We start from the raw sequence: 26,175 nt of genomic DNA, 5'->3' as shown, positions 1-26,175 counted from the left end.
CTCGCGCGCTACCTACTAGTCTAACATGTCCCTCTGCTAGCTTATCTTAATCGCTTTTGTTTGAGCAACAGACTTAACTCTTGAGTAAGAGCAATTTAGGTCACGCAAAAATAAAGAAGTCAAACGTGAAAAAGACAATCGAGAAGTGAAATTAAAAAAATTTTTTAGAACATAACGGTCAAGCAGAAATTTTGCATCAAAAAAGACAAACACATTTACAATAATTGCTTCAAACTTCGTTCCAGAGCAATTGAAAATTTGAGGAGAATAAAAACAATTAACTATCACTTATCAGCAAATGAACAATGTTCAATTTCTTCAAAATTATACCGTTGACACAAATTAAGACAAGCTAACTGAAAAGGCAGAAAACTTCAAAACAGTCACAAAGACCAATTTAGACCAAAACCAGATGCAAAACTCTAAATGCTATCCAAAAACCTGGTGTTTGTTTCAACATTTTATAACGAAGCTCCTATAATACTATTTGAGTCGTAAAAATAACACCACTATAAAGACTCTTCGAGTCTTAGAAACCACAAGTTTCGGAACTTGGCTACGCTTCGCTTACAACTTTGCAGCCATAAAAAGTTTTCCACTAAACTTCTCAAAGAAAGCAAAAAAATGTTTCTTGACTTCTGAAAGGCATATAAAAGAAATTCCTTAACTTCTCAAATTTACATTCAGAAGCTTTTGTTCTGGATTCCTCCAGCAGCTGTATTCCAATCTCTCAGTGGAGAGATCAGTAGTTTGGAGTAACAGAAACAAATTCGGCCATAATGGATTCATCTCATCACTTTCTTCGACAGGCGAAACGTGTTTTCCGAAGGCGAGCACTTTTGAAGCTTGCATAAAGACGTCATAGAAGGCATGTACTGATAAACACAGATGTGATATTAGTTATGCCACTAATCTAGTTTCAAATTATTAGAATCAACGGCCACAACATTTCTTACAGGAAGGGCCAATAATTTATTGCTACTAAGTTAGCTTCTTAGTCATAACAATAAGAAAATGGTTGCAAAAATTAATTAATTTGAGCAAATATTTATCTCGGAAAGAAAACGTGACTCAATGGCTATTTAGAAAATTAATGGTCTCGAGTTCAAAAGGCGACAAATTATGAATTAACAAATAAATCAATTTACAGCAATATCTCTTTCAGCAATCGTCAGATCATTTGTGGTTGATTGGAATCATAAAGTCGATTTTTTTTTCAAAAATATGGCTTTGAATATGGGCAAAGAGCACTGCGTTAACATTGTGAAATATGGAAGATGATTGAATTGGTGAATGGGGTATAAAAATAAGAGGAGAACTATTTCGTATTTCTTGGCTAAGGCATCGCTCAATTGGTTCAATGAAACACAGTTGTCGTCAACTTCAAGGTCAAATTTTTTTCCGATTAATTTTCAAATATCTCAACGGTGAATTTACCGAATGATTTTTGAAAGAGTCAACAAATATTGATAAATTAGGGAGGTGTTTCCTTTTCCGAGATAACGATTATTTCAGAAATTTTATTAAGCAAAAATAGCAAACCCGCAATAATTTAATGATAAGCAGTCTTGTGAAAATCAGTTTACAGGAAAAGGAAATAGTTTCATCTCAGGATAACATTCAGCGAACTACAGGCCAACTCTAGGTTGTTTATCAATGAGCACCGCTTTGGACATGGGTTATGGATACGTGCAAGTATAGCTTACGCGAATCTGATGTCAGTGAGAAATTCTAGCAATACTCCAGGACAGCGTAGCGGTTCCAGGTATTGGCCAGAACAAGTTACTTCAGCAGCGCCACAACCATTTCAAAACAAGCATCGTGTAGGCGCAGACCATTTTAATTTCAGGTATTGTTGAATGTGACACAGCAGATGACAATAATTTCGTAGACAATTTGAACTTACAAGTGCATGTTTTCTATAGAGTTGAAGAGGGAACTATTTTGCTTCAAACATTTGTAGAACACTGTATCCGTTTTCGTTTTTGATAAAATTTAACTTCTGCGCAGCTGATGAATAGCACCGTATAGAAGAAAATATTTTGATTAACTTTTTAACGAAAGACAATATTCACAAGGTTTCAAACCATTATTTATTATCATAAAGGAAACGTTCAATTTTTCAATAACCACAATTTAATTTGAATGAAAGTATGAAAACGACAGAAAGTATGTTAATAGCTTCAGAGTTGTGTAAAAATAATTTTTATACACTTAAGTTAATAAGCAACTGGTAGTTCTGTTTTTACATCTAACTCAAATTTAGTTAATTCACAAGGCCTTTCTTAGTCTGTTTTTCCAGTTTCTTTCTTAATGAGCTATTTGTAGTTTCCAGATCTGTGTAATCTAACTGTAGCTTTTTAAGATCTTTTTTCACAGTTTTCAGTTCACTTTTCAATTTCTCCTCAGAAGTCTCAAGTTCTGAGCTTCTGCTCTTCTCTCGATCCCTCGCCTTCTCGGCTATTGTTAAATTGTTCTGCAAAAACTCTTTGTCCTTCTCAAGCTGGTTGTTTTTGAATTCAAGTTCCTTCATTTTCACCTGCAGATTTCCAGAAAGGGAACTGGAAGACTGGCCCAAAGAAGATTTGTCACTCGATGCCGAAGTAGCAGAACCTTTGCCCATAGCGACTTGGTTCGATTCTGAATTCTGGTTTCGAGTTTTCTCAATCTGGAGATCCAATTTCAACGATTTAATCTCGGATTGTAATCTGTGAACAATATCGTCGCGACTTGCAGTCGAGTCCACGCTTGTATTTAAAGCGTCTTGTTGCGACTGAGCGTCTTTTTCAGCAACTGTTTCGAAGTTTCCTGATAAATTGATAAAAACTCCCAGCTCTTTCAATTTGTCGTCTCTGTATTCAATTTGCTTTTCCAAGATCTGACATCGATGTTTTAAAGCTTCGTGATCGCGTTTGAACAACGAAAGTTCTTTACTTTTCTCTTTTTCAAGCTGATTTGTGCGCCTAATAAGCTCTTCTGTATCAAGCAGCTGATCTCGCAGTACTGAGAGCTGAAATTTAAGTTGGGTAGTTTCGTCAGTGAAAGCTTGTTTCTCGGTTTTGTGTGCGCATATCTGGGTTTCCAGGTCGGTAATCTTGCGAGTCAACTCGCGTATCGATAAACTGCTATCCGAACCCTCCCCCATATTTTTCTAGAATGCAAATACTATGATTCAAACATATTCGATACAAATGTATAGACTGAAACTGCTATGTAAAATATATTGTCATAAGCAAACTAAGTAAAAGATTAGATCAATTAGCAGCAGCTAAACTGTTTTATCTCTTTAATCACCACTGCACGTAACAATTAGATATTTCATCTATGAACAACTTTGGAAATCTTCTAGTAGTAAATCATCATTAAGATCGACGTTGCTCGCTAAAATGACGTCACCACAATTCTAGTTTCTGAAACCACCCAAAATACATAATACCCATAAACTTCCATTTTTTTAACGATTAAGAACTAATACTTTGGGATCCTTAAATGCTAAAATTGAATACTTATCCGCCGTGCTAGCAAAATCAGGAAAAACTAAGATTATGCATTTCCACACAAATGCTATCCAGCTCATTACCTAAATTAATAGACATTGCAAAGCTGGAAGTACAATAGCTTCAGCGAGAAATTAAAAATCAGTTCCAATTCACTTTTTCGAAAAAGATTTTCGAAAAAGATCACAATCTGTTTCTGTTTCTTTGTTCAGTCAATTTTCGCCGATCGATATATTCATCGTACAGGGTTGCGAGTGGTATTAGAAAGCTTGTCGAGCGTAGAATTTCAAAATAAGATTTTTTGAAATTGTCTTTTCCCAGGACTTACGGAAGTTTAAATTTTTTGTGAAAATTAGCCTAACTTTCGTTGTTTTGTTCACAATTTTCGTAATTTTTGCTTAGATTTTGATCTATTGCGCTAAAACTATGATAAAATTGTTAACGAAAGTCTCATTGTTTTAAGTTGGAAGATAAAAGGGAGTTGGTTAATTGTTTGAACCAACTGTTTTGGCTAAATTTTTCTTCTTTTAAAAAACTCATTAAACGTCCCACTTTGTCCAGTTTAACCGGTAGTGCATACATGAAAACTTCTGAGACAATCTTTGTTTACCAATATAAGGACTTATTGTTCCTCCGGTTCCTAAGAAAGTTTTCTGAAAATAACATTTTCGCGGTCTTTCGCTAGATGAAACCAATATTTAACATAGCTGGCGGATTACCAGAAAATACTCGCAAAAACTCCGTAGATCTGCAATCTCAAAAAACCTTAAAAAAAGACACCCAATATAATTACTCTTTTCATTAAAGATGTTATATTTTGATTAAGAATCTGTAAAAGTTATTGTTGCCTATATTAGATGGCTCTCAAATAACCTTCATTTAGAGTGACACACATTCATTTAATTTTATCTCTTTGAATTAAAGTAAACAAAAATTGATTTCAGGAGTCAGGAAGTCATTTTTGAGAGCGAGGTAAGGCACGTGTGACCAAAAATTTAATAACGCGAATAAACAAAAAACTCTCTCCACTAAGAGTGAAAAATGACATCACACACGCAATTCAGTTGAAATTGCATAAAAGGAATAAACAAAAAGAAGACTTGAAGTGGTTGTGAAGTCATATGGTCGTAACAAAAATCATGACGACAAAAAACAGAGAAGGCGAATAATAGGCTCAGCTATCGCTGTTCGGCTATTAATAAAAATAACCGCCACTTTTGTTCTCATGGTCGATTTTTGCAAAGTATTTTGGGTCTGTCCTTTCTGAAATATTTTTGAAATAAGTCTATTTCATTTAAAAGTTCAATAAATAACAGCTACGGTTCCATTTAGGTTCAAATAAGGTCCAATAATAAGCGCTTTTCTAGCAATTGAATTTTTTGTAGTCTTATGATAGAGTCTAATTAATCAAATGTCTAATTCGGCGTCCAATGAGCTATAAAAGAATATTAATGATGCCTTCAGTTGATACAATGGCTTTTCGGAAACAACTCGATAAATATCCACAATTCATCATTTTTTAATAAGTTGACTTTTTGATGCAATTAGTAATTTCGGTAACATTTGGAAACACTTTCGTTAAATGGAGAAGCAAAAAAGGCAGGACCAGTTTTGGTTTAGTCGTGGAATTCTATAGTTTAAAATTATTCCGATTGTAACGGCGCATTGTAAATTTTTTTTAATACTTTGACTGCTTTTTTGTGTTAGTTACAACAATGATTTCAAACCAGACCTCAATTAATTTACAGATCAAACGTACGTGCAAAGGAAGTCCAATAAACATTCTGACATGCTAAATTCAGCGCAAAATAAGAGTTTTTGGCTTCAACCCGTTTTTTTAATTGTTTCTGAAATTTTGAGTTGTGCCAGTTTTCGTTTTAATTCGTCCTTTGACTTAGTCTCTCTAGTGAAATGTCCAATTGGCTTTCTAAGCAGTAACAATTTAATCAATTTACCATTTTTTAGTTGAAAGCTCACGGTCGTTATGTCTCACGGTTATAAAATTAGTTTTCAAAAAAATACTGAGAATTGCCACTTTCAATCTTATTTCTGCCACCTTCTAGAGTAGTCTCAGCAAAGTTTTGATAAATTTTCTGATAATTTTAAAATTTTGAGGTTCTCTTTTGGTGTTTTGTCTGATCACCACGACAATAACACAGTAATGACAAGTCGCATATAAAATTATTGGCGTTCAAAGAAGGTGAAATTGATTATATTAAATATTTCAATATATTGTGTTTTATAGGCTACACCACCACTTCCTCGAAAAACTTTGTTAAATTTATAACTTCCCCTGGATTTGCTTTTTTGTAGTCGTTTAACATTCCGGATTTTGACAGGTCTCAAGGTATAAATGAAGCCATTATACGATTCCTGTTGATGGCTAATCGGTTTCACAACTTTTGAACTTTTTGTTTTCAAAAAGTGTAAACGAATTTTCTAAGTTTGCCCCTTTATTGTTTTTTTTCTACTCGTTAAATATTCTGAATAAAGACGGGTCACAATTCTTTTCTGATGAAATGCAAGCCATTTGGTTTAGTTTAGTTTTTATCTGATTGCTGATTTTGCATTAAGCTTTTTGAAATAATATAGACAACGAGTTTCGGCCGTAAGTATTTCATGTTGTTTTATCCGATTTTGTTGCTTGTCTTGTCTCTTACTTTGCTCAATGCCAGGTATCATGGGCGCTCTTATGTGTTATCATTTAATTTGTAGTGGTTTGAGCTTAAAGCAATTTTCAAATGGATAGACCAACTATTTTTGAGCAAGAAGTGATTTTTCGAAAGTTTTCAATCTCTTCCCCATTTGGTGGACAATGAAGTCAATAATGAGGTTTTAGAGGGGTCGCAAGATTATATACGAACGCACATTTCTGAGCCTCCTTGTTATTATGTCGATTGTCTTGGCAGAACTTACAACTTGAGAATTCGAAAAATTCAGAACACATTTTCACAATAAACTAAAGGAAACTGGTAATTGAATGTAGCCAGCGTGGTCCGACTAATCATTTATAAGGTTTTTTCAAATTATATTTTTTCGACCCACTTTAGTGGGGGAGTAAAAGGATGCTCAACTGCGCTTTTTTGTTCGGTCAATTTTCGCCGGTCGATATATTCGTCATAAAGAGCTCTGATTGGTATCGTTAGAAGGCTTGTCAAGCGTAGAAATCAAATTATAAAGATTTTTGAATTCCTTTTAGCCAAGGAGTTGCGGAGCTTTAAAGTATTGTGAACGTTGGGCCCACTTCGCCATTTCGTTCACAATTTTCGTAACTTTTTGCTGATATTTGATCAATTTTGCTAAGTTTGACAAAATCGTCAACGATAGCCTCATTCGTTTTATGATTTGAGACAAAAAAGAGTAGCTGAATTGCTTGAACCAAATCATTTGGCTGTAATTCTGGCTAAGTATTGCAAATTCGGCTTTCTTCATTTTCCATGAAAAATAGCACGCAATATGCTTCTTTAGCTCACTTTCTCCAAATTGGCCGGTAGTGCGGACCTAAAAAGCGAACACAATCAAATATTCTAGATCAGGTTTTCGTTTGCCAATTTGCAAAAAAAGATTTAGATTTTACTTGTCTTTTTAATTTTTTTTCTGCATTATTTCTTCCTAATTACAGACAAGTCTGTTTTCATTTAGAGGTTCAAATAATTAGAGTCCCCATGTTGAAAACCGGCCGAATGAATAAATATTGTGTTTTCTGAGTAAAACTAACGGTTATTAGGGCTACGACAACGTGTCTTGGTAAATTTTCTTATGACTTCTTGAGCTTTGCCAGCATTTGTTTTTCTTTTTGTAGTCTTAAGACCGAGTCTAAATAATCAAAGTTCTTATACGCTAAATAAAGAGCTTTTAGAGAGGCTATCTGCTGCTTTCAGTTGACGCCTCATGGATTTTTGCCAACATAACTCGATAATCATGCAAATATCATCATTTTTTCATATATTGACTTTTTTGTCAAATTAGCTATTTCAGTAACTTAGAACAATTCGTTTAAAAGGACAAGCAGCAAAGCAATACTATTTATGACCCAAAATTGGAATTTTACAATTCAAAAATTAACAGGACTGCAATGCGATTGATTGTGGAATTTTGATTCCGGCTCAGTAGTGACATGTCCAATAGTCTTTTAAGGCAGTAGCAAGTTAATCTGTTTACCATTTTTAGTTGAATGCTTATGGTTGTTAAGACCTATGGTTAAAAAATTTTCGAAATTAAGTTTTGAGGATTTGCCACTCTTTATCTTATCATTATCAGCTTGTAGCGTAGTCTGAGCAAAGAGCGCCTTTTGCGTAGTCTTTCAAGAGAATTGCATTGTTTGCATTGCTAATTTATTAGTTAAATAATGATTTTCGGGCTTTGGTAAGTCTGCATTGATAATTTATCAGTTAAATAATGGCTTTCGTGCTTTGGTACTCGGGCTTCTACTCTTTTCAAAGGAGGGCACAATGAAATCCATTTTACATTTAAGTGGGTAAATAATAATTTTATCACCCCGTGTTCTGGCAAAATTCAATAGACTTTTGATGTTCGTCAATAATTGTCATTTTGTAGTTTCTGGCCATTCTGGACAATAACAGTTCTCAAAGGCTTTCTGTGGAAATTTAACTGAAGTCATTTAATATTTCAGTTGCCAGCAAATGGTTTTCATCACAAATTAATTGTTTATAAAAACATTTTTTAAATTTTGCCCTTTCTATTTTTGTCTACACGTTAATTATTCTCAAAGACAAGTCCCATATCTTCTCAGATGAAATCCGAATTTTGAAAGGAATTTTCTAAATGGATACAACAAGTTTTCTATCTCTCCATCATGTGGCAGACAATTAAATAAATGAAGTGGTTGAGCGCGGTTGGAACATTTTGTGCAAACGCACATTACCGATCGAATCGAAAAGAACAATAGGATCAAAAAAGTCTCCACAATCTTAGTTGTACCGCAATTACAAAAAAAAACTTTTTTAAAATCATTTTTCAATTTGAAACTTCAACGATGCGATAACCCAAATTATTAGTAAGCTTATAATTTGGGTTATTAATTAGTAATTATTATTATAGTAAGCTTCAGGGTTGGAAGCGTTAGAGCTTCAAGTTTGTCTTAGTTTCATTCGTTGATTTTATCTGATGAAGCAACAATCACAAGCGCAATTGCGAGAGAATTCTTTTTTAATAAAGAACTGAGAAAAATTATAAACAATGGATTTCAATGTTAAAAATGCATCCAAATTTCACAAAAATCGCCTAAGATTTTTTAAATTCAACCATTCTCGTTCAAGAAAAACTAATTGAAAAACCTAAGACCTCAATATTTTGGGATTTTTGACCTCATTTATCAGATTTTCTTTGTTAATATTTGCTGTAAGTAAGTCAAGTTTTTTTTTTACAAATTTTTCTTGGAAACTTCTATCTGCAGGTTTTCAGCAAATTTTTAGCTCAAAAAAGTAACCCCAAGTTTTTGAAGTTAGAATTAAGTTCCCATATCTGGATAAAGCAATTATGAAAACAAGTTTTACATCAAATTCTGTGATAACACTGGGTTTTTTAATTTTTCAAAAACGGCTATTTTATTTCAGTAAAATTGCACCGGCAAGCTTTAAAAGCCCTTAACAGTAGCGTTAACAAATAACAAAACTTAAAACATAGCTTTAAAAAGAGTTTGTCAACTGAGGGTAACAATCAACACAAATTTCCACTATCTTGCTTATGTCTCTCATACAAGCACAATGAACCCAACTTGTTTTGCTCAAAGTATGCATTATTAAAATATTTTCCAGATGCAAAAATTGATTTAATTTTGAGATATTCAAAGCAAAGCCGTGGATACAAGATTTGGTAGGAAAATGCAAATATTAGGAGAAAGTCTTGGAGTTTCAGCAGCCTTCTTTTGTTTCTATTCCACGAGATTAGCTCGACAAAAAATTACTAAACTTCATTCAGTTAAAAAGGTAGGAAAATTTTAGGGCATAGATTTTTTTGGGAATGATCACTGTGACCAGCTAGCTCCCTCTTTAAAAATGAATATAGTTAAATTTGGGGCGAAATTTTTTAATGAAAACTCTGAAAACGCTTTTTGATCACAAAAACTTTTCCGAAATATTTTGCACTAAAAAAAAGATCAGAAATTAAGTCCAAAGTATACAAATCATCTAACTAAGAAAGCTCAATTGCCTTCTAAAGTTGCCCTTTACACTTTCTACAGCAAATTTATTGAACAGCCAAAACATAAAACCAACAGTAAAAGCAGAAATTACAGTATCTCACCGACTATGAGGTTTCCAATAATTGAGAATGTATTAGTCTACAAAACTGAATCAAAATGCCTTCGCAACCTAGTCAGCGGACAATAGAAGAAACTTGTATCAAGCATGCACATGTAACATTTAAAAGCTACACTCGTAAAATGCCATTAACCTCTTCGGATTATAAAGAACTTGCTTGAAGGGACGAAAACACATTTATACAGCAACCTAACGACGTCTTAACGTAATTCTTGAGCTCAGCAAAACATCAATTTCTCATTAAACTCCATTTCATGGAATCGCTAATTCAAAACATGAAATCTCACGCAGCCTTTCAATATTACATTTATCCAGTCGCCATTCTCAACTTCATTTAAATACTGAGTTTGTTCAGCAAGGGTATCCAGTCAACTGCTGTGAATAATTTAGTTGAGTCACTAACCCATTCCCATGTAAACCCAGACGCTGTAAGCGGGATTACATAAGCAACAAAACAACATTTCTATCGCGTCCTTTCAAAATAGCCTCTGCGCCCCGGGCATTAACATTCCAAGACATTATTTCCCTATCTCTGGTACAAAGACACCCAACAAGGGTTATGTCCTTTTAAACTGTCTTTTATTCTTCCCTGTATAACTATGGGATCCCCTATCGCCCGAGTTAGGTGCAGAAAGAACTTTTGTATTTCTCATACGAGTTTCCGCTTTCGATTTGTCGGGCTTTCCAAGCTGTGATATCCGTTTATAATTGCTTCGTTTCTTCACCATTTCCAAGTATTTGTCACGATTCTGCTTTTTGAAGTCAGCGTCGGCTAATAAAGTCTCGACTAAAGATTTTTTGCTCTTTTTCGCACTGAACTCTTTCGAGTAATGATCCAAAGGCGATCTTTTCCAAGTTCCAATTTGAACAAACTTGGACTGGTTTTCCCTTCTCAAAGCTCCACGCTTGTAAATTTTCTTCCCATAAATAACATCTCGCATGCGCATTAATTCTCTATCGACTACATCTTCATCCTCTAATTCGTGCGACTTGAAGTAAAACCAGTTTTTGCCCGCTGTCTTTTCTCGCACTTCTTGTCGCAACTTTTTGATAGCACGCTTCGATTTGTAAACATTACTCGGCTCACTTTTGTAGAAATTTGGATCGTTAAGAATACTTTTGGACAAAACTTCTTTTATTGTGTCATTCAAAGGCGTTGGTCTGTTTGCTGTAGGGTCTAATGGATTATCGAAATCCAAATAGGATTCAATTGTGATTCCAGGATCTAATTCGGTCAGTTTCTGCGTCTTGAAGGACAAAATATCGGACTGGAGGTCGCCAGCAGATATACCTCTGGATCCAAACACTTCTTTAATTTTCACAAAGGTAGCACTGCACAGTTCGTCATCATTAATTGACGGCATGATTATTCTGGAATGAGCAAATTGCATTAAATTGCATAATTGCATGAAAATAATGCTTCTCAATAGAACTAGTTGAGCTTCTCAATTGATAACTATTTCATAATGCACGCAGCCGCGCCCCTTCAAAGTACTTAACTTTTTGCTAAGTTTTCAAAATGTCCTAGAACATTATGGAGGAAAAAAGTAGTGCATTGAAAATGCTACTTCAGGAAACGTCTGCAAACGTTCAAAAGTCTACAATTCAGCAGTAAAAATTTCAAGGGCTTCTTCATCTCAACTTTCAAAAAGGAGGCAAACAAGTCAAAAAAGATGGAGAAACAATCATCTTTGAATGAATTCATTTTCTGATTATCTTAGCTTAATTTTATTCCCAATTTTCATAACCGAGGTGAAAGTCGGTGTTGTTGTAATACCATGCGAGCCCTACTGAGTTCAACATCTCCGTTTTACCTTTTAACAGACTTTTGGGATTTGGAAAGTTTTCAAAAACTAGACCAGTTTAAGGATTAAGTAACTCATCTCTATTCCAAATCAAGAATCAACACTTAACGACTACTAACTTTTTCAAACTCTTTGAAACTTTGATTTTCGCAGGTCGTATATTTTGGCGGAAAATAAAAAAAATGGCTGCGTGCAGTAACATTTGCGGTTTACATAACACCATCGTTGACATTCCTTACCTTGATAATAAAAAAGAAGCCCACGACAAAGAGAAAACTTGAAACAGCGTATTCGAACAGTTTTGGCCTCACTCCGAATACAGTGAGACACAATTTTTTAGTAGAAAGCTGATCTATAAATGCAGCATTACTGCAGAATGAAGCAACGCTTTTTTAACATGTCTTAAACGTCTGCATGGGTACCCATTGGCCGTCAGAAATTGCAAGATTTCAGAGCACACTATGTGAAAAGATGCGCAAAATTTCCTGGCCTTTCAGAAACCCAATAAATCAAATATTGAGACACAATCCCATTCAGAAATCATGTCATTTACGACAAATGGTTTTAAAAAACAAACATTAAAGTCTCCAGATTATTTGAGCAGCGCACGACCAGGTCACAAACACTATTGTCAAAAAAAAACTAACCTTTAGTGAAGAAAAGAAACAGCAGATATGGAGAAAAACAGGAAGACAGCAAATTTACTCTGATGCCGAAAAGACGATCCATATTTATATTGAAATATATTTCACGGGCGTTCTGAATTTTCTCAATCCACAAAAACGAATAGGGAAACCTTTTTCACTTTGATCTGAGTTTCTCTGCTTAGACTGTACTTTCAATTTATCTCTTATAGAAATGGAAAAAAACGACGATCTATTGAGGGACTATTGAAAAGAATTAACCGCTAAACACTCAATGTGGCCCAAATTAGTCGTTGACACTACTGAGGTGGGCTTAATAAAATAGTTCAAATAGCGTTTAGGCAACGAAATATTGTAAGATCAAATCCAGAGCACTCTGAAAAATGGAGAAATTGAAAAAACTTATTCGAATACTGCAGAGCTGATCAAAACAAATGGATCATGTTGATCATAATTAAGTTGAGTTAACAAAGGGTGTTTGATCTAAATCAAAATCCAAATGAGGCTTAGCAGATGTAATTGATTACACAAACAGGTGTAAACTACGTCAAACTTTTTACATTGAATTTCAAAAATAATTTTCTCAGTCAGTTTTGCTAGTGGACTAAGCAATGTTTCAAAGCAGTCTTTATGGATTTACAGAATCCATATGTGACATTTTCATAATTCCATAGTTTTCACATTTTCATTCCACATTCTCAGTATTCCACAAAAACAAACAAACAGTTAATTACCGGTGTCCATTAATTTTCTTGGTTAAGTTGAAACAAGGGTTAAAAACCAATGAAAAAGCCGAAAATGTATTATGAAAAAAGCTGGACTCAAAATTATAGACTTAGAATTATATTTATTTAAAATTGAGACACCTGGCCCTGATAACCGAAGTTTCTGTTAAATGATTGAAAAATAAACAAAAAACCGATCTGGCCAAAATTTCCAAAATTTCCAAGACGTTAACGTGCGCAAAACCATTTCAAAAGAAATTCTTGGAGCTTGAATGATACTATTTGTTAATTTGTGACGCACTACAAAAAGTTTTCAAAAAAAGTTATCCGGAAAACGCGACACCAATTTAATGCTATCGTTTTGAATATCATCACGCCTGACTCCTCAAGTTTTGAGTCAAAATTTGAATGGGGCGTGTCAAGCGCGTAGGAAGGGGGGAAGGCTGAGTGCGCTAGACTAAAAAGTGCTGGGGGGTTGAACTTTCATGAACCACCCTTCACACCATGAAACTCTCCTCAAAACAGGTTTGATGAATCGCATTCTTAGAAATTGCTTAGGCTTACGGCTCCAGAAGAATTTAATGCATTCCGAACTGTTTTATCCCGTTTTCGAGGACGAAAAATCAAATGGCTTAGACGGAAAATTGGTCAAGCGAAAAATTGCATGAAAAAGGACCACAGGACTAATATAATTGCTACGAAAATGGTTTGAGAATAATTAATAATAGCTTTGATGTATTAGATTGAGAGACTCAAACTTAAAATTTGTTTAAATTGTCATTTGTAGCAAAAATTCAAGAGCTAATCCTGCTGGATATCTAGGTCAAAATTTTAAGAAAAAAAAACTTAAACCTAACCGACTAGCGTCGGGCGAATTGCTCTCAAATGACCGCCGAGCGGTTGGCTTCGTCAGCAGCTAGCCAAGGTTTAGTGAGGCTAGCTTTAGATTAATTGAAGCTACGTAAGGTGAGCGCAGCGGGGATGCACCGCAGCGGTGGTGCAAGCAAAACCGGATAAGGAGGGGTGGGCGTGCGAGATCAATTTTTAAGAACTGCCCTTCACACCATAAGTATGTCTCCAAAACAGTTTCTGTCAATCGCATACTTAAAAACTACTGTGCTGAACGGCTCTAAGGGAAATTTATGCGAACTGGGCGCTACCTCTCTCTTTATCCCGTTTCTGAAGAGGAAAGTCAAATGGGTCAGACAAAAAATCGGCCAAGCAAAAAATTGCAAAAAAGACAAACCGGATTAATATATTTGCTTTAAGCTTTAAATTGCTTTTGAGAACAATTAAAAATGATTTCCAGAAAAAGGCTTGTTAAGTCATTTATGATGAAAAACAGTTCTATTATAACCTATAACTCATTGATAATTAGGATCAGATGATGACACCACGCCACATAACAGCATCTGAAAAGCGGCATCATCATACCAAGAGAGAGATAGAGAGAGAGATAAAACGTGAACGAGAAAGAAAACGAAAGAAACCCTAAGAGAACGAGAAAGAGAACGACAGAGAGACAAAAAGAGATAGAAATTATTTTCATGATGGGATTCGACTCTGCAACTTCTAGTTTTTTAGCCTTGTTAGTGAAGAAATCATATAGAAAAAAAACTGAAGGCAAAATTAAAAACAGCAGTTTTAACTTCGCAGTAAAAAAAGTTCGAGACTATTTTTTGATTCGAAAATTCTGTCAAGTAGCCCTTCTTCAATACTTCAAAAATTTCGTCAGCCAGTAATGGTCGTTAAGGACAAAAATAAATAAAAGATTTTGAAAACAATTTCAAATTTTATCAAAACCTTGCTAAAATTCAAGATATATCTTAAGAACTATTTTATTGTCTCAATAGACTATCCAGTATCCCTGTTTCAAGCTTGAAACAGTTTCACTGGCACATAAAGATCCATACATTTGGAACAAGATAAAAAGTTTCCGAAAATTTGAAAATAAAAATTTTATCCAAAAATTACTAAATCCATAGTCATAAAAAAGACTGATCATCATATCATCAACTCTAGAAACTATTCGGCTGCTTATTATCAAACCTTGGAGGAGGTCCCAGGGCCCCTGCTGCAGGAAAAAAAACGAAAAAAGCACTTCGAAAAACTTGAAAAAATTGCAAATAATTTTTAAAAATTGCTTAAATTCGTGATATTAAAATCTTGAAAAAAAATTCCATTACGTCTAGAAACTATACAGCAACCTACTTAAAATCCTAAAGAAGGTTTCTTTGCTCTTGAGGCTGAATAAACCTTAATGACAAAAATTTCAGACTTGAAAAAAGCAAGTTTTATAAAAAAAAATGCTAAAATTTAAGACATTTAAAAATTGAAAAACTATTCCATGGCCAATAAAAATTTGCCACTAACTCATTAGAAAAACCGTTTTCTTGCCTCTGGGTCTGCAAAGACCAGAATAAGGAAAAATGTCAAAAAAATTGCACGTTTTGTCAAAAAATGCTAAAACTCGTTATGTTAAAAGTTGAAACCATTCCATTACTAGAAACTATGCAGTAACCTAATATTAAAACCTAGAGGAGGTTCCCTTACAACTAGGGCTGATAAAAATAAAAATGTCAAAAATGTTCAAAAAGTTTGAAAAAAATTGTGCAAAATAGTGAGTGAGCGGTTGTTCGTCAGTAGCTAGAAACGGGGGGGGGGGGGGGGAGGAGGGGTGGCAACAGTGGGGTGGTGGAGGGGTAACAGCGCGGGGGGAGGTGTGGGGGCAATAGTGAGGGGTCAACAGTGGAGGGGTCTTCAACCTCTAAGAACCGCCCTTCACACCATAAGTATAAGTCTCCAAAACAGTTAGAGCTGAAAGGCTCTAAGAGCACTAAAAGCGGGGCGCTACCTGTTCATCCAGTTTTTGAGGACGAAAATCAAATGGGTCAGATGAAAAATTGGTCAAGCGAAAAATCGCATAAAAAAGACCGACAGGACTAATACTAATATAATTGCTACAAACTTCGTTTGCGAGCAATTAATAAAATGGACTGCGCTGCCGTTTCGAGTAAATAAAACAAAAAGCATTGGTTGAGGATAATTTTTTCTGGGCTTGCGGGAATTAAGACGGGTTAACTAGGGGCGAAATTGTGCGAATACGTTTGAGTTGCAAAAAAATTCTTGCAAACACAAGTCAGTGAGACCGAGAGTCATTAAGTGAACTGTAATCGAGCTGCTATAGCGCACAAAACATGAATAAATGAAGTCAGTAGCATGAGTATATTATTCCGTACAGCCGGAATATGCGTTATTTGTGCAATGCAGACAAACGGAGTTCAATAAAAAAGGACAGACGAGAAGGACTTCATACAAGTTCTTAAAGCTCCTCCAAAGAAACCCCGCTTTTCCACACTTAAATTATGTCGGCGAAATTATGACAGATTGTTCATCAAATATAGTTGTGATGTCTATCAAATAAATGGTGAAGAATTGACAAGAATCTCTGGGTTCCAAGCTGTATTGCTTAGTTATTGAGCTGCTTTTATAATCAAAGGTTTTATAATCAAACGTGAACAAGACACGCACGCTGCTCTAGACTTTTTATTTTACTTAGAGAGAGTTTTATTTTACTTAGAGGATCAATAGCAACTGTGAAGACCATTTGAATGTCTTCTGGAAAATCTGAACGAATATCTTGACGCTCAGATCACATTGCCCGCAATGTCTCCAACAGAAACACATTAAGTTTTTCAGTAATGTTTTCAGAATACGCGTATACATCGGTAACATTCCTATTAGGAAAAGCCTTGAAACGTTTCTAAAACTAAGAAGACCAAATTCAATTCCAATTCAGTGCAGATCAGACAAGGTTTTAATGTGGGTTTGCTATATAATGAAACTGGGTTAGCTATATAAAAATATAGCCCATTTTGACAAAAAAGTGGACATGAAATGTGGTTTTTCTTTACTCTCTGTGGTTACACCTATGTACAAAAATAGAGAATTTCCGTATGACGCAGTATAGTTTTCGCGAAAAACAGATTTTTTTTACAATGAACAAGGACTGTTGAATTGCTAATTCCTTTCGGCAGAAAACTTCCAAACTTTCGGTCTCAAATTTCTTTTGCTTCCTAATAATTTAATTTCACACAGCGTTAAATTTTTCGTTTAATCGAAGGAACTGTACATATTTGTATAGCAGACAATAGTCCTTCCTGATGAGTTAATTAAATGCCTACCTATTGGTTTCAACAAAAACCAAGATGAGCAAATCTGTCATATATGAGGAATTTCATTCCTCCCATGATTGAAAGGAATACTTGAATGCTAAAAGTAATGCGATAATTCTATTGGATACAACCCCCTTAATATTGCATTTCTGATTGAAATTTATTAAAAGAATTGGAAAGAGTAAAAAACAGTAGGTTGAATACAAGGTTTTGAACCCGCATTTTACTCCGAAGATACTAGAGGTAAAACAAAATAATAATAATAATATAGAAAGCACCACTTTATAATAGTCATAACAAAAATGTACTACTTTTTTTAGCAGATAACTCGCCCAGCTGTTTAGCTCCTAGTTAGATTACTTCAAATCATACAATCAAGCGGACAGAATTGTTCCAGAGTTATCCTGACGAGTTCGGCTTCCTTAGAAATTCGGAACGAACGACATACTCATAGAGTAGAAAATCATGCAGACTGTTTAGCGTTTGAATGTGAAACACCGGAGTCGAAAACAGATATTCAAAAATCTGTCAAATGATGGGGGATGCATGACTTCTCGATAAGTTGTGCAGAATGCTGTCCAAGACAAAAAAACTCCAAAGAGAAACAAGACTAAGAAATCAGTTTTGCTGCAAATAGAAAGCAACAACTTAGCTGAGCTAGATCACTATATTGCGGTTTTCTCACATTTCCCTCCAGATTTTCACACTGCCTTTCACATTTTCTAAAAAACTGTAATCTACTCTGTGAATAAAATTGAGCAAAGTAATAAAGTCTGTGAATAAAGTCCTAAACAAATTTCTCAGAAAAACGCTGAGACGCCTCATGACAAGATGCTCTGGAAACATTCCAAAATTTTGGAAACCCAATTAAAACTTGGCAAATTTCGCTTGCTCTAATTTGTGGAACCACTAATATTAAAGATAAGATCACCGAAGGTAAACCTAAAAGCGAAGTAGACTGTTTCAAGCGTTTAGATGAATATCACATGGCAAACAGAACCAACATTGGATATTTCTTGCTTTTAGATATGTTTAAAAATCAATTAACACCACTCTTCGACATTATCTTCCTACACTTCAAAAAACAGCAAAAATGGGTAAAACATTTCACAATTTAGTTCTGGGAACACTTCGGCAATTCTAGCTCAATCTCTAGAACAAGCGCCCTTAGCTCAGAACACTAATTGCCTTAGTCTTTCCAGTACTATAATCTGATATATGATTAGAGGTCACAAGATTGATCAAAATTCAGCAATAAGATTATACCCACTCAAGATTATATCACAAAAAAATATTACAAAAAAGAGCAAAACAAAGCTGACCAGAGCGATTGCAAAGCATCTCAAACGTGACTCACAAAAAACTTTCAAAATTATTTATTAGTTGTGTAGACTTTTGATTTTCTGCAATTTTTGCAGCTGTGTAGGTGTTGAGTTTATTTGACGAGATGTACAGGAAAACTGAATTTTCGTATCCGGCCATTTCATTTGCATTTATCGTCTGCCTGCAAAGCTGACGACTCACAAAAAAGTTAAAACATGGAAATGCTATCTGCTGGATAGAAAATCAACCTTTTTCGCAATGAGGCTTTTTGTCCTCAAAAAGTTTTTTTATTTACTTATTGTTTCTATGAGATTTTTATTTACTTATTGATTCTAAAACGGAACACAAAGAAAACGATTGCCGAATGCCAATCTTTGCGTAATACCACTATGAAGACAAAAATTTCATCAATTTTTCGATTCTGAATTGTTAAAGTTGTGTAATTAAATTATTCGTTTACAATTAATTTGCTGTTTATAATTGATTGGCAAAATCTTTAAACATAGTCAAATTTCAACATATTTTAAGTAAAAAGGGAGAGGAAGAGCCTTTCTGAAGCAGATAGATCAGCTCCACCAGTGAACGCTAAGACAAGCCGACAAAACGTTGCTTTATTATAACATCAATTACGCTTTGTTCTTTATAACTTCGTGATACTTGTAGGCTTCGCTACTGCTTTCGGGACGAACCTTTGCTGGCGGGTTGAAAATTTACTCATCAAAGTATGTTTTGTTGTACCTGGATTCCCATAGTCCGTCTTGATGTCTAATCGTGTATCATCATCCGTTGTCGTTGTCATGATCCGAAGAGCAAATGTTTCCCTTGAAACGGCTGAAGATGAAGAAGAGGTTCGATCTCAACATTATGACAGACATCACTTAACAGATTTGCAAAGATTCATTAAGTCTCATGTGGGTGTATCCTCCTTCCGGACAATAAAGGGCATGTGCACAGTGAAATTTTCATAACCAAGGCATCTTTACTGGGTACCAACCGCAGCGAAGGCAATGTCATCATGAAGCATGCTTTGATAGGTCAGAATGATATCGCTTCAATGGAATAGCGTTCAACCAGCTGGATGCTGCTTTTCCACTAGTTAAGTCAAATGAGCGAATCTCGTTCTTATTTAAATCGCTCTCGAATGTTGTCTTTTTCATTTGATATCAAGCTCCTTCTCCCGTTTCAATTTCATATATGATTTGCTGTTGCTTTATTTCGGCTTCAGACAGGGTTAGGGATAAAGTATGTCAACGTTCTTTAAGGAAGGATGCGTTCTTTAAAACGGTCTTCGGGTTTGGGATGTTTAGGGTACCCTCCCTCATCGGCAACGAAAAGATATTTCAGTATTTTTGTAGGCGGGATTCTTTACTAGATTCGGCAATACCTCATCATTGATTGACTACTCCATTCTTTTGACAAGTCTTCAATATTAGGGGTTGTGCGAGCTAAGAAGGTCAATTTATGCTAAACCGATAAAGTGAACGATTTATAAACATTTTGAGGTGAAACATTGGCATGAGAGGCCAGTTTTTTTCAACAGACTTCTGCTGTCTTAGTGATCTCTAGATATTTCTTTTTGCATTATTAGAACCTATAACACCTATAACCTATACCTAATAGCACTACCTTTCCATCATCACTACCTATAACACAACTTTTCCGTCAGCTTATAGTGGATTTCAATTGAGTAGCTGTCCAATCTTTCGATATCTGATTTGAACAAATGTCTAACTTACATTTTAATTCACTCAAAAAAGTTTTAGTTTCGCAGAAAAAGAATGTTCATGAAATACAACTTAAGTAAAAGGTAAAATAGTTCACTTGATATCCTATAATCATCCGTATCATATTTGAAGCTAAATTTAGTTAAACTATTGCAACACTATTGAGCACAAAGTAAACTCTCTAGTGATTCTCTTATTTGGTCCAGCTGACTTTCTGAATGTCGTAAAATTCCGTCATATTATTCAGCTTGTCATTAAACTCTACTATTCGTTGTTTGTATGTTTTCTCTGCTCGTTTCAACATTGTTTGCATTTTGCGTTTCTCCATCTCAGCTTCGTAAATTAACTCGGCCTTCGTTTTGTCTGAACTGTGCACAACTGGTGCAGTGGACGAAGTAGTGGGTTTGGTTGTAACTGAAGGTGTAGCTTTAACTTCTTTACTTTTCTTTTTCTTTTTAGAAACTTTACTCCCGTTCTCTTTTAATTTCAAGGCTGAGGTAGACACAAAATCATATTCGTCAGACATTCTGATAAGCAAAACTATCTGAAAAAAGTCAAGCATTATTACCTCTACTTGAGTATTGCAAGCATGTTTGCGAACATTTTGAGGCAACCATTTCCGAGTTTCAAACCCGAGCAACTAAGAAAATCAAAGTCATTGTTCTTTTCAATCAAGGCTAATCAAACAAAGAAGTTTCTACGCTACGTTGTTGAAATTCAGGCTCCAGCTAGTCTTGGTTGTCAAACAATTCACATAATTCATTCTTTAATGGCTAGTTTCATGTTTCATTGAGAGCTCTATTGCGCTAATACTGCTTTACAAACCAGTTCAAGTGTGTTAAGTCCAAGGCAGTCGGTTTGGGTGTAGAATAATACCCAAAACGTTATACGATATGCACCATATAACCAGCAGTTGTGATCTTTGAGGTAGCTCGGAGAATTTGGACGAAAACACATCTCTGAGAAACCCAAATTTGTTCAAGTTAAATCTTGTAGCTTTCATGTCGTCATAGAGTATCTTAGCTAAAATGGGGTACACTATGGGGCATGATGAAAAGATAAAACGAGTGGTGACTTGAATGTTCATAAACAATAGCGCAAATAGGTACAAAACAAGTAACTGAATCAATGAAGCTATTTTTATTGCATCTACATGACTAAGCTTGGCCATTGCATGGAAGAGGTTTACAATATTGAAGTCTTTAATATCTTTAGAGAATCGTAACACCATTGGAACAAACAGTAAGACGGGAATGGCAAAAATGAAATTAGGGATATTTTGAAAGGTATAGTATGACAGAAACCCGTTGTTCCAATACTTGTCTTGAACGTACGAATACACAAGAGGGAAAGAACTATTGCACCAGAGTCTTTGTTGAATTGTTTGGCTTTGCTTTAAGTAGCCACATAATTTTTCATCAATTTGAGAAAACGCTATTGTTGAAAAACAAAAGTTATGATAAGCATACAGTTGAAAGAAGAAAAATGGACAAACTGAAAGAGCAAATAACGCAAAAAAGAATGTTGATTTCAGAAAAGCTTTATGAAAACATGAATATCTAGTGAACCACAGTATATACTCCATCAACATCAAGAACAAAAAGTAACCTCCATTTACAATCCCATTTGCCCTGGTCCATGATGCCAAATGGAACACAAGAGAAGCTAATGCGAGGTTGTTTTCCATAAGCATAATAGTTCCAAATAATACAAAGAATAGATACAAGCTTTCAGAATATAAAACATGAAAAAATATACCCGCAGGGTTTGCAAGGAAAACAAAAACAATCACATGGCTATCTTTTAACTCGGGGAAAAAACGGATGGAATAATTTGTCAAATGTTTACAAGTGAAAACTACCAGAATTAGATTTAAAACTAGGCCCCAAATGACAATCAGTGAATCGAATGATGGTAAAAATAATGACGATAACTTTAATGCAAGCGGCCATAACGGGAAGAACGCAAAATTACTTTCACTTATATAACCATAATTCGCAATAAACAGAAAATATTGAGCGTCCCATTTGGTAAACCCTTCCAGAATTGCATGTAAATTGCTGTTCGATAAATTTGACGGCGGTTGAAAAGCGTCAATTCGCGCATTTAGTGCAATTTCAATTATGTCAGCAAAATTTGGAATCAGAACTGAAGACAAAGTTATTGAAAAAACTATAAAAGTTTTGAACAAAATAACGATTTTAGTTTCCTCCATTTTTATTCTGAAATAAATAGCCAAATCGAACATAAGTATCACTACAAAAGATTCTTTTAAATTAAAAATTTTTATGAACGCAGTGCAATTAACTTCAATTTATGCAGATCATCGAAAGTGAGCTGAGAAAAAGAGGAATATATACTGCCCCCCCCCCCCGTTTTTATGTCCCCTTCCAAATCATGTTATTAAATAGCACGTTACTACGTACAAATTTAGCACGTGCGCCTGAAAGGCGTGTGAGATAAATGCCCACTAAGATGGGGCGAACAAAAATAAAATTATATCCGAAAAGAGTGCTCACTGGGTTCTAAAAATATTTAAACTGACTAAAAAAATTTTTAAATGACGAAGCGCAAAATTAATAACAAAAAAATGCCGAATGCTGACTTATTTATCAACTGACTGTTTAACATAGAACCTTCAATTCACAATGAAGAACGGATCTTTTCCGTTTGAAGCCTAAGAGATCTAAGAAAACTTTATGCAAACTGGGCGCTACCTCATTATCCCGTTTCTGAAGACAAAAGTCAAATGGGCCAGACGAATCGGCCATGCGAAAAATTGCATAAAAGTGACAAACAGGATTAATATATTAGCTAAACATTGCTTTTGAGAGCAATTATCAATGATTTCCAAAAAAAGGCCTGTTAAGCGATTTATGATTAAACATTTCTATTATAACTCATTGTTACTGAGGATCAGGGATGAGAACATTGCGCCACAACAGCAGCAGAAATGCGGAATCAACAAAAAAGAGAGAGAGAGAGAGAGAGATAGAGATAAAACGAGAACGAGAACGAAAGAAACCCTAACCAACACAGAGGGAAAGAGAGAGGAACATTTTCCATGATACTTCTATTTTTCTAGCCTTGTTACTGAACAAATGATTAAGAAAAAATATGAAAAGGGCAAATTTGAAAACACATTTTTTCAACTTCGCAGTAAAAAAAAGTTGAAAACCATTTTTGGTCTCGAATGCTCTGTCAAGTAACCCATCTTCAATATTGAAAAAGTTTCGTTGGCCAGTAGCGGTCGTCAATCTCAGACAAAAAATACTGGAAACAAAGTAAAACTTTAGCATAATGTTGCCAGAATTCGTGATATTAATAACTTCAGAAAAATTCCATTGTCTGAAATTGTTTCACTGGGTCAAAAAGATCCATACACTTGAAATATGATAAAGATTTCCGAACATTTGAAAAAAAAATCATCAGAAAACTACTAAAACTAGAGTCATAAAAATATAGATCGCCATACCCATAACTCTAGAAATGACACAGCTGCTTATTATTAAAAGTTGGAGGAGGTCCCAGACCACCTGGTGAAAGAAGAAAATCAAAAACATGAAAAATTGTAAATAAATTGACAAATTGCTTACGTTGGTGATAAAAAAATCTTGAAAAACATACCATTACTGTGGGCCGGAAACAGTCATCAAACTTAGAAAACATTTAAAAAAAAAACGTTGGTCACACTTTCAATATTTAGCACAAAAAAGATAAACATTTGCCCATGGGTCTGGAAAGACTTGAATAAGGAAAAACTAATCTCAAAAAGTTTGAAAATTAAATGCACTTTTTCAAAAAAAAGCTAAAAATTGTGATGTTAATATGCTGAAACCATTCAATTACAATTAAAAACAAGGCAGTAGCAAAATATTACAATTATTATTTTTTCCTTGACACCTAGGGCTAAAACATTTTCAAATAAATCAAATATCAAAGCCTGAAAAAAATTGTGCAAAATAGTAGATATGCAAAATAGTGTTTTTAGCCAGCGGTTGTTCTTCAGTAGCTAGAAACGGGGGGTGCAACAAGGGCTGATGGCAGGGGTGGGGCAGCACTGGTGCGGGGGGGGGGGAGGGCTGCTATGAGTAAGAGCGCGGGGGGCAAAAGTGGGGGAGGAGGTCAGTGAAGGGTCTTTAACCTCTAAGAAACGCCCTTCACACCATAATTGTAAGTCACCAAAACATTGTGAGAAGAAGCGGAGCTGAAAAGCTGTATAGAGCGCTTAATGCCCGGAAGGTGCTATCTGTTCATCCAGTTTTTCAGGGCGAAAGGTCAAAAGCGTTAGACAAAACATCGTTCAAGCAAAAACTGGCATAAAAAAGAGAAAATAAAAACATATCACATGCATGTAGGGAGGGCAAAATAATATGCAACCACTAAGCTGGAGGTCAAAAACGAAAAATATCCTGACGATAATTTTTGAATATCATTGCAAGAAGTACCTCCTAACAACAAAAGGGTTTCTGATTGAATCTTGCATCGGATGCGGAGTTAGTGGTATGCTTAGATAGATTGGAGATGTCATCTTATCTATTTCCTGGGAGACTTTAAGACTCCGGCATAAATTTTGTGTTGGAACATAAGAGATCTGATTGGAGCTCATTTGAAACAGAACAGAGAAGCTAAATCAGCAATCTGATTGACTCATTGATGTAAAACAATTCGAAAACCATGAAACAAAAGCTTGAAAAACTGCTGCACCCTAAAGATAGACCTTTGAGAGAAAACGACGACAAAATCAAAGCTCTACACGGAAAAGAACTAGCAGCATGGGTCAAAAAGCCAAAAAAACACAAAGTTAAAGGAACCCCTTATCTAGCGGACACAAACTCGTGAGTAGATTGCAAGATAATCGTATTTGCAGTGAAAAAAGATGAAAATATGTGAGGTAGAGGCATTTGTCAAACTCTACGCTAACAATTTTAGAAACAACACAAGATAGCAGATTTTCAATGGTGGCGAGAAGTCTTAAAGAAAAGGCACTTATTGCTGTTCCTTCTCGTAGAAGAATTTGTGTTGTGAAGAAAAAATCTCAATCAAAATTTCAAAAAGCACTAGAATACTATCAAATTTTGCGGTTAGATACAAATGGACTGAAAACGTAACTCTGTACGGTTTTTGTAAAAGATTAGTCATTCTTCAAATGATTACTAACTAAGATATTATGTACAATATTTGTTCTGAAAACAATCTAGAAAATACCTCAATTCTCTTTGACTTTATCAAAACTTTCGACCAAATTGATCAAGGTATACTCTTACGTGTCATCTGTTGCATAGGAAAAGGCGGCAATCTGTCAAAAAATTTACCTGAACAGCAAATTGCAATAAAGGAAAATTGGAAATCTGAAACAGAAGAAGTCGCTGTTCACCTCGGATGTACCTCAGTGCACAATAATTGGGCCCCTACATTATTTTTCATTAACATCTTAAATGACAGTGTTTTTCAATCCACACTTTTTCTTCTTGCTGACAATCGCAAATTATTATATAATAAAAATCTGGGAAAAGCACACGGAATCAAACAAGATTTAGATTCAACAATGAGTTGGAGTTACGAAAATTAATATCAGCTTCACTCTATCGAAATGCCAGTACATAATATATAATATCAAGTCCAGACTAAATCCGGTGTTGGGTCGATGATTGCTGGAAGAACTGTTGAGGATTTTGGAAATTTTATGACCGACAGTCTCACTCTGGAGGAATATGTAGAACTGCGAACTCATAAAGCCTTCCCTTAGAAGTCTGACATGCAACTCTTAGAAAAATCACAAAAAATTTTAAACTGGATCCTACTTAGCTTTAACTATTGGAAACGACTAAGATCCCTGAACATATTATCTCTCAACTATTACAATAGGCTAACAGATATTCTTTAGCTATCAAAAAAGATAAACAATTAATATGCGTTCAACGTCAGCAGGCGTGTTAATATTGTGCAGAAAAGGTAGAGTTATCAGCTGGTGTTGCCTTAGATCAAAAAAAGTTAAGAG

The 26,175-nt window shown here is 34.9% G+C and overlaps 4 protein-coding genes across 4 annotated transcripts; all 4 read right to left on the bottom strand.

Annotated features, from left to right (window-relative positions):
* Positions 1 to 1,015: 1,015 nt before the first annotated feature.
* On the bottom strand, positions 1,016 to 3,266 carry LOC142339351 (uncharacterized). Its single transcript, XM_075389343.1, has one exon. It carries the CDS (start codon positions 3,143 to 3,145, stop codon positions 2,267 to 2,269), a length of 879 nt encoding a protein of 292 aa, XP_075245458.1. The 5' UTR covers positions 3,146 to 3,266; the 3' UTR covers positions 1,016 to 2,266.
* Positions 3,267 to 10,011: 6,745 nt separating this feature from the next.
* On the bottom strand, positions 10,012 to 11,178 carry LOC142339975 (deoxynucleotidyltransferase terminal-interacting protein 2-like). The gene has a single exon (XM_075390352.1). It carries the CDS (start codon positions 11,167 to 11,169, stop codon positions 10,336 to 10,338), a length of 834 nt encoding a protein of 277 aa, XP_075246467.1. The 5' UTR covers positions 11,170 to 11,178; the 3' UTR covers positions 10,012 to 10,335.
* Positions 11,179 to 20,367: 9,189 nt separating this feature from the next.
* Positions 20,368 to 20,700, bottom strand: LOC142340358 (protein FAM32A-like). The gene has a single exon (XM_075390931.1). The coding sequence runs from the start codon at positions 20,698 to 20,700 to the stop codon at positions 20,368 to 20,370; it is 333 nt and encodes a 110-aa protein (XP_075247046.1).
* A 115-nt stretch (positions 20,701 to 20,815) lies between these two features.
* Positions 20,816 to 22,392, bottom strand: LOC142339350 (GPI alpha-1,6-mannosyltransferase 2-like). The gene has a single exon (XM_075389342.1). The coding sequence runs from the start codon at positions 22,387 to 22,389 to the stop codon at positions 21,013 to 21,015; it is 1,377 nt and encodes a 458-aa protein (XP_075245457.1). The 5' UTR covers positions 22,390 to 22,392; the 3' UTR covers positions 20,816 to 21,012.
* Between the last annotated feature and the right edge of the window lie 3,783 nt (positions 22,393 to 26,175).

This window comes from Convolutriloba macropyga, chromosome 5 (assembly GCF_964194025.1).
Source record: "Convolutriloba macropyga chromosome 5, txConMacr16.3, whole genome shotgun sequence".
Classification (NCBI taxonomy): domain Eukaryota; kingdom Metazoa; phylum Xenacoelomorpha; order Acoela; family Convolutidae; genus Convolutriloba; species Convolutriloba macropyga.
Note: the sequence above shows the minus strand (reverse complement) of the source record. Positions and strands in the feature narration are given on the sequence as shown.

Bases quoted from the DNA above. Each gene is read 5' to 3' on its own strand.
- LOC142339975 (XM_075390352.1), bottom strand. From the start codon at position 11,169: ATGCAATTTGCTCATTCCAGAATAATCATGCCGTCAATTAATGATGAC.
- LOC142339350 (XM_075389342.1), bottom strand. From the start codon at position 22,389: ATGGAGGAAACTAAAATCGTTATTTTGTTCAAAACTTTTATAGTTTTT.
- LOC142340358 (XM_075390931.1), bottom strand. From the start codon at position 20,700: ATGTCTGACGAATATGATTTTGTGTCTACCTCAGCCTTGAAATTAAAA.
- LOC142339351 (XM_075389343.1), bottom strand. From the start codon at position 3,145: ATGGGGGAGGGTTCGGATAGCAGTTTATCGATACGCGAGTTGACTCGC.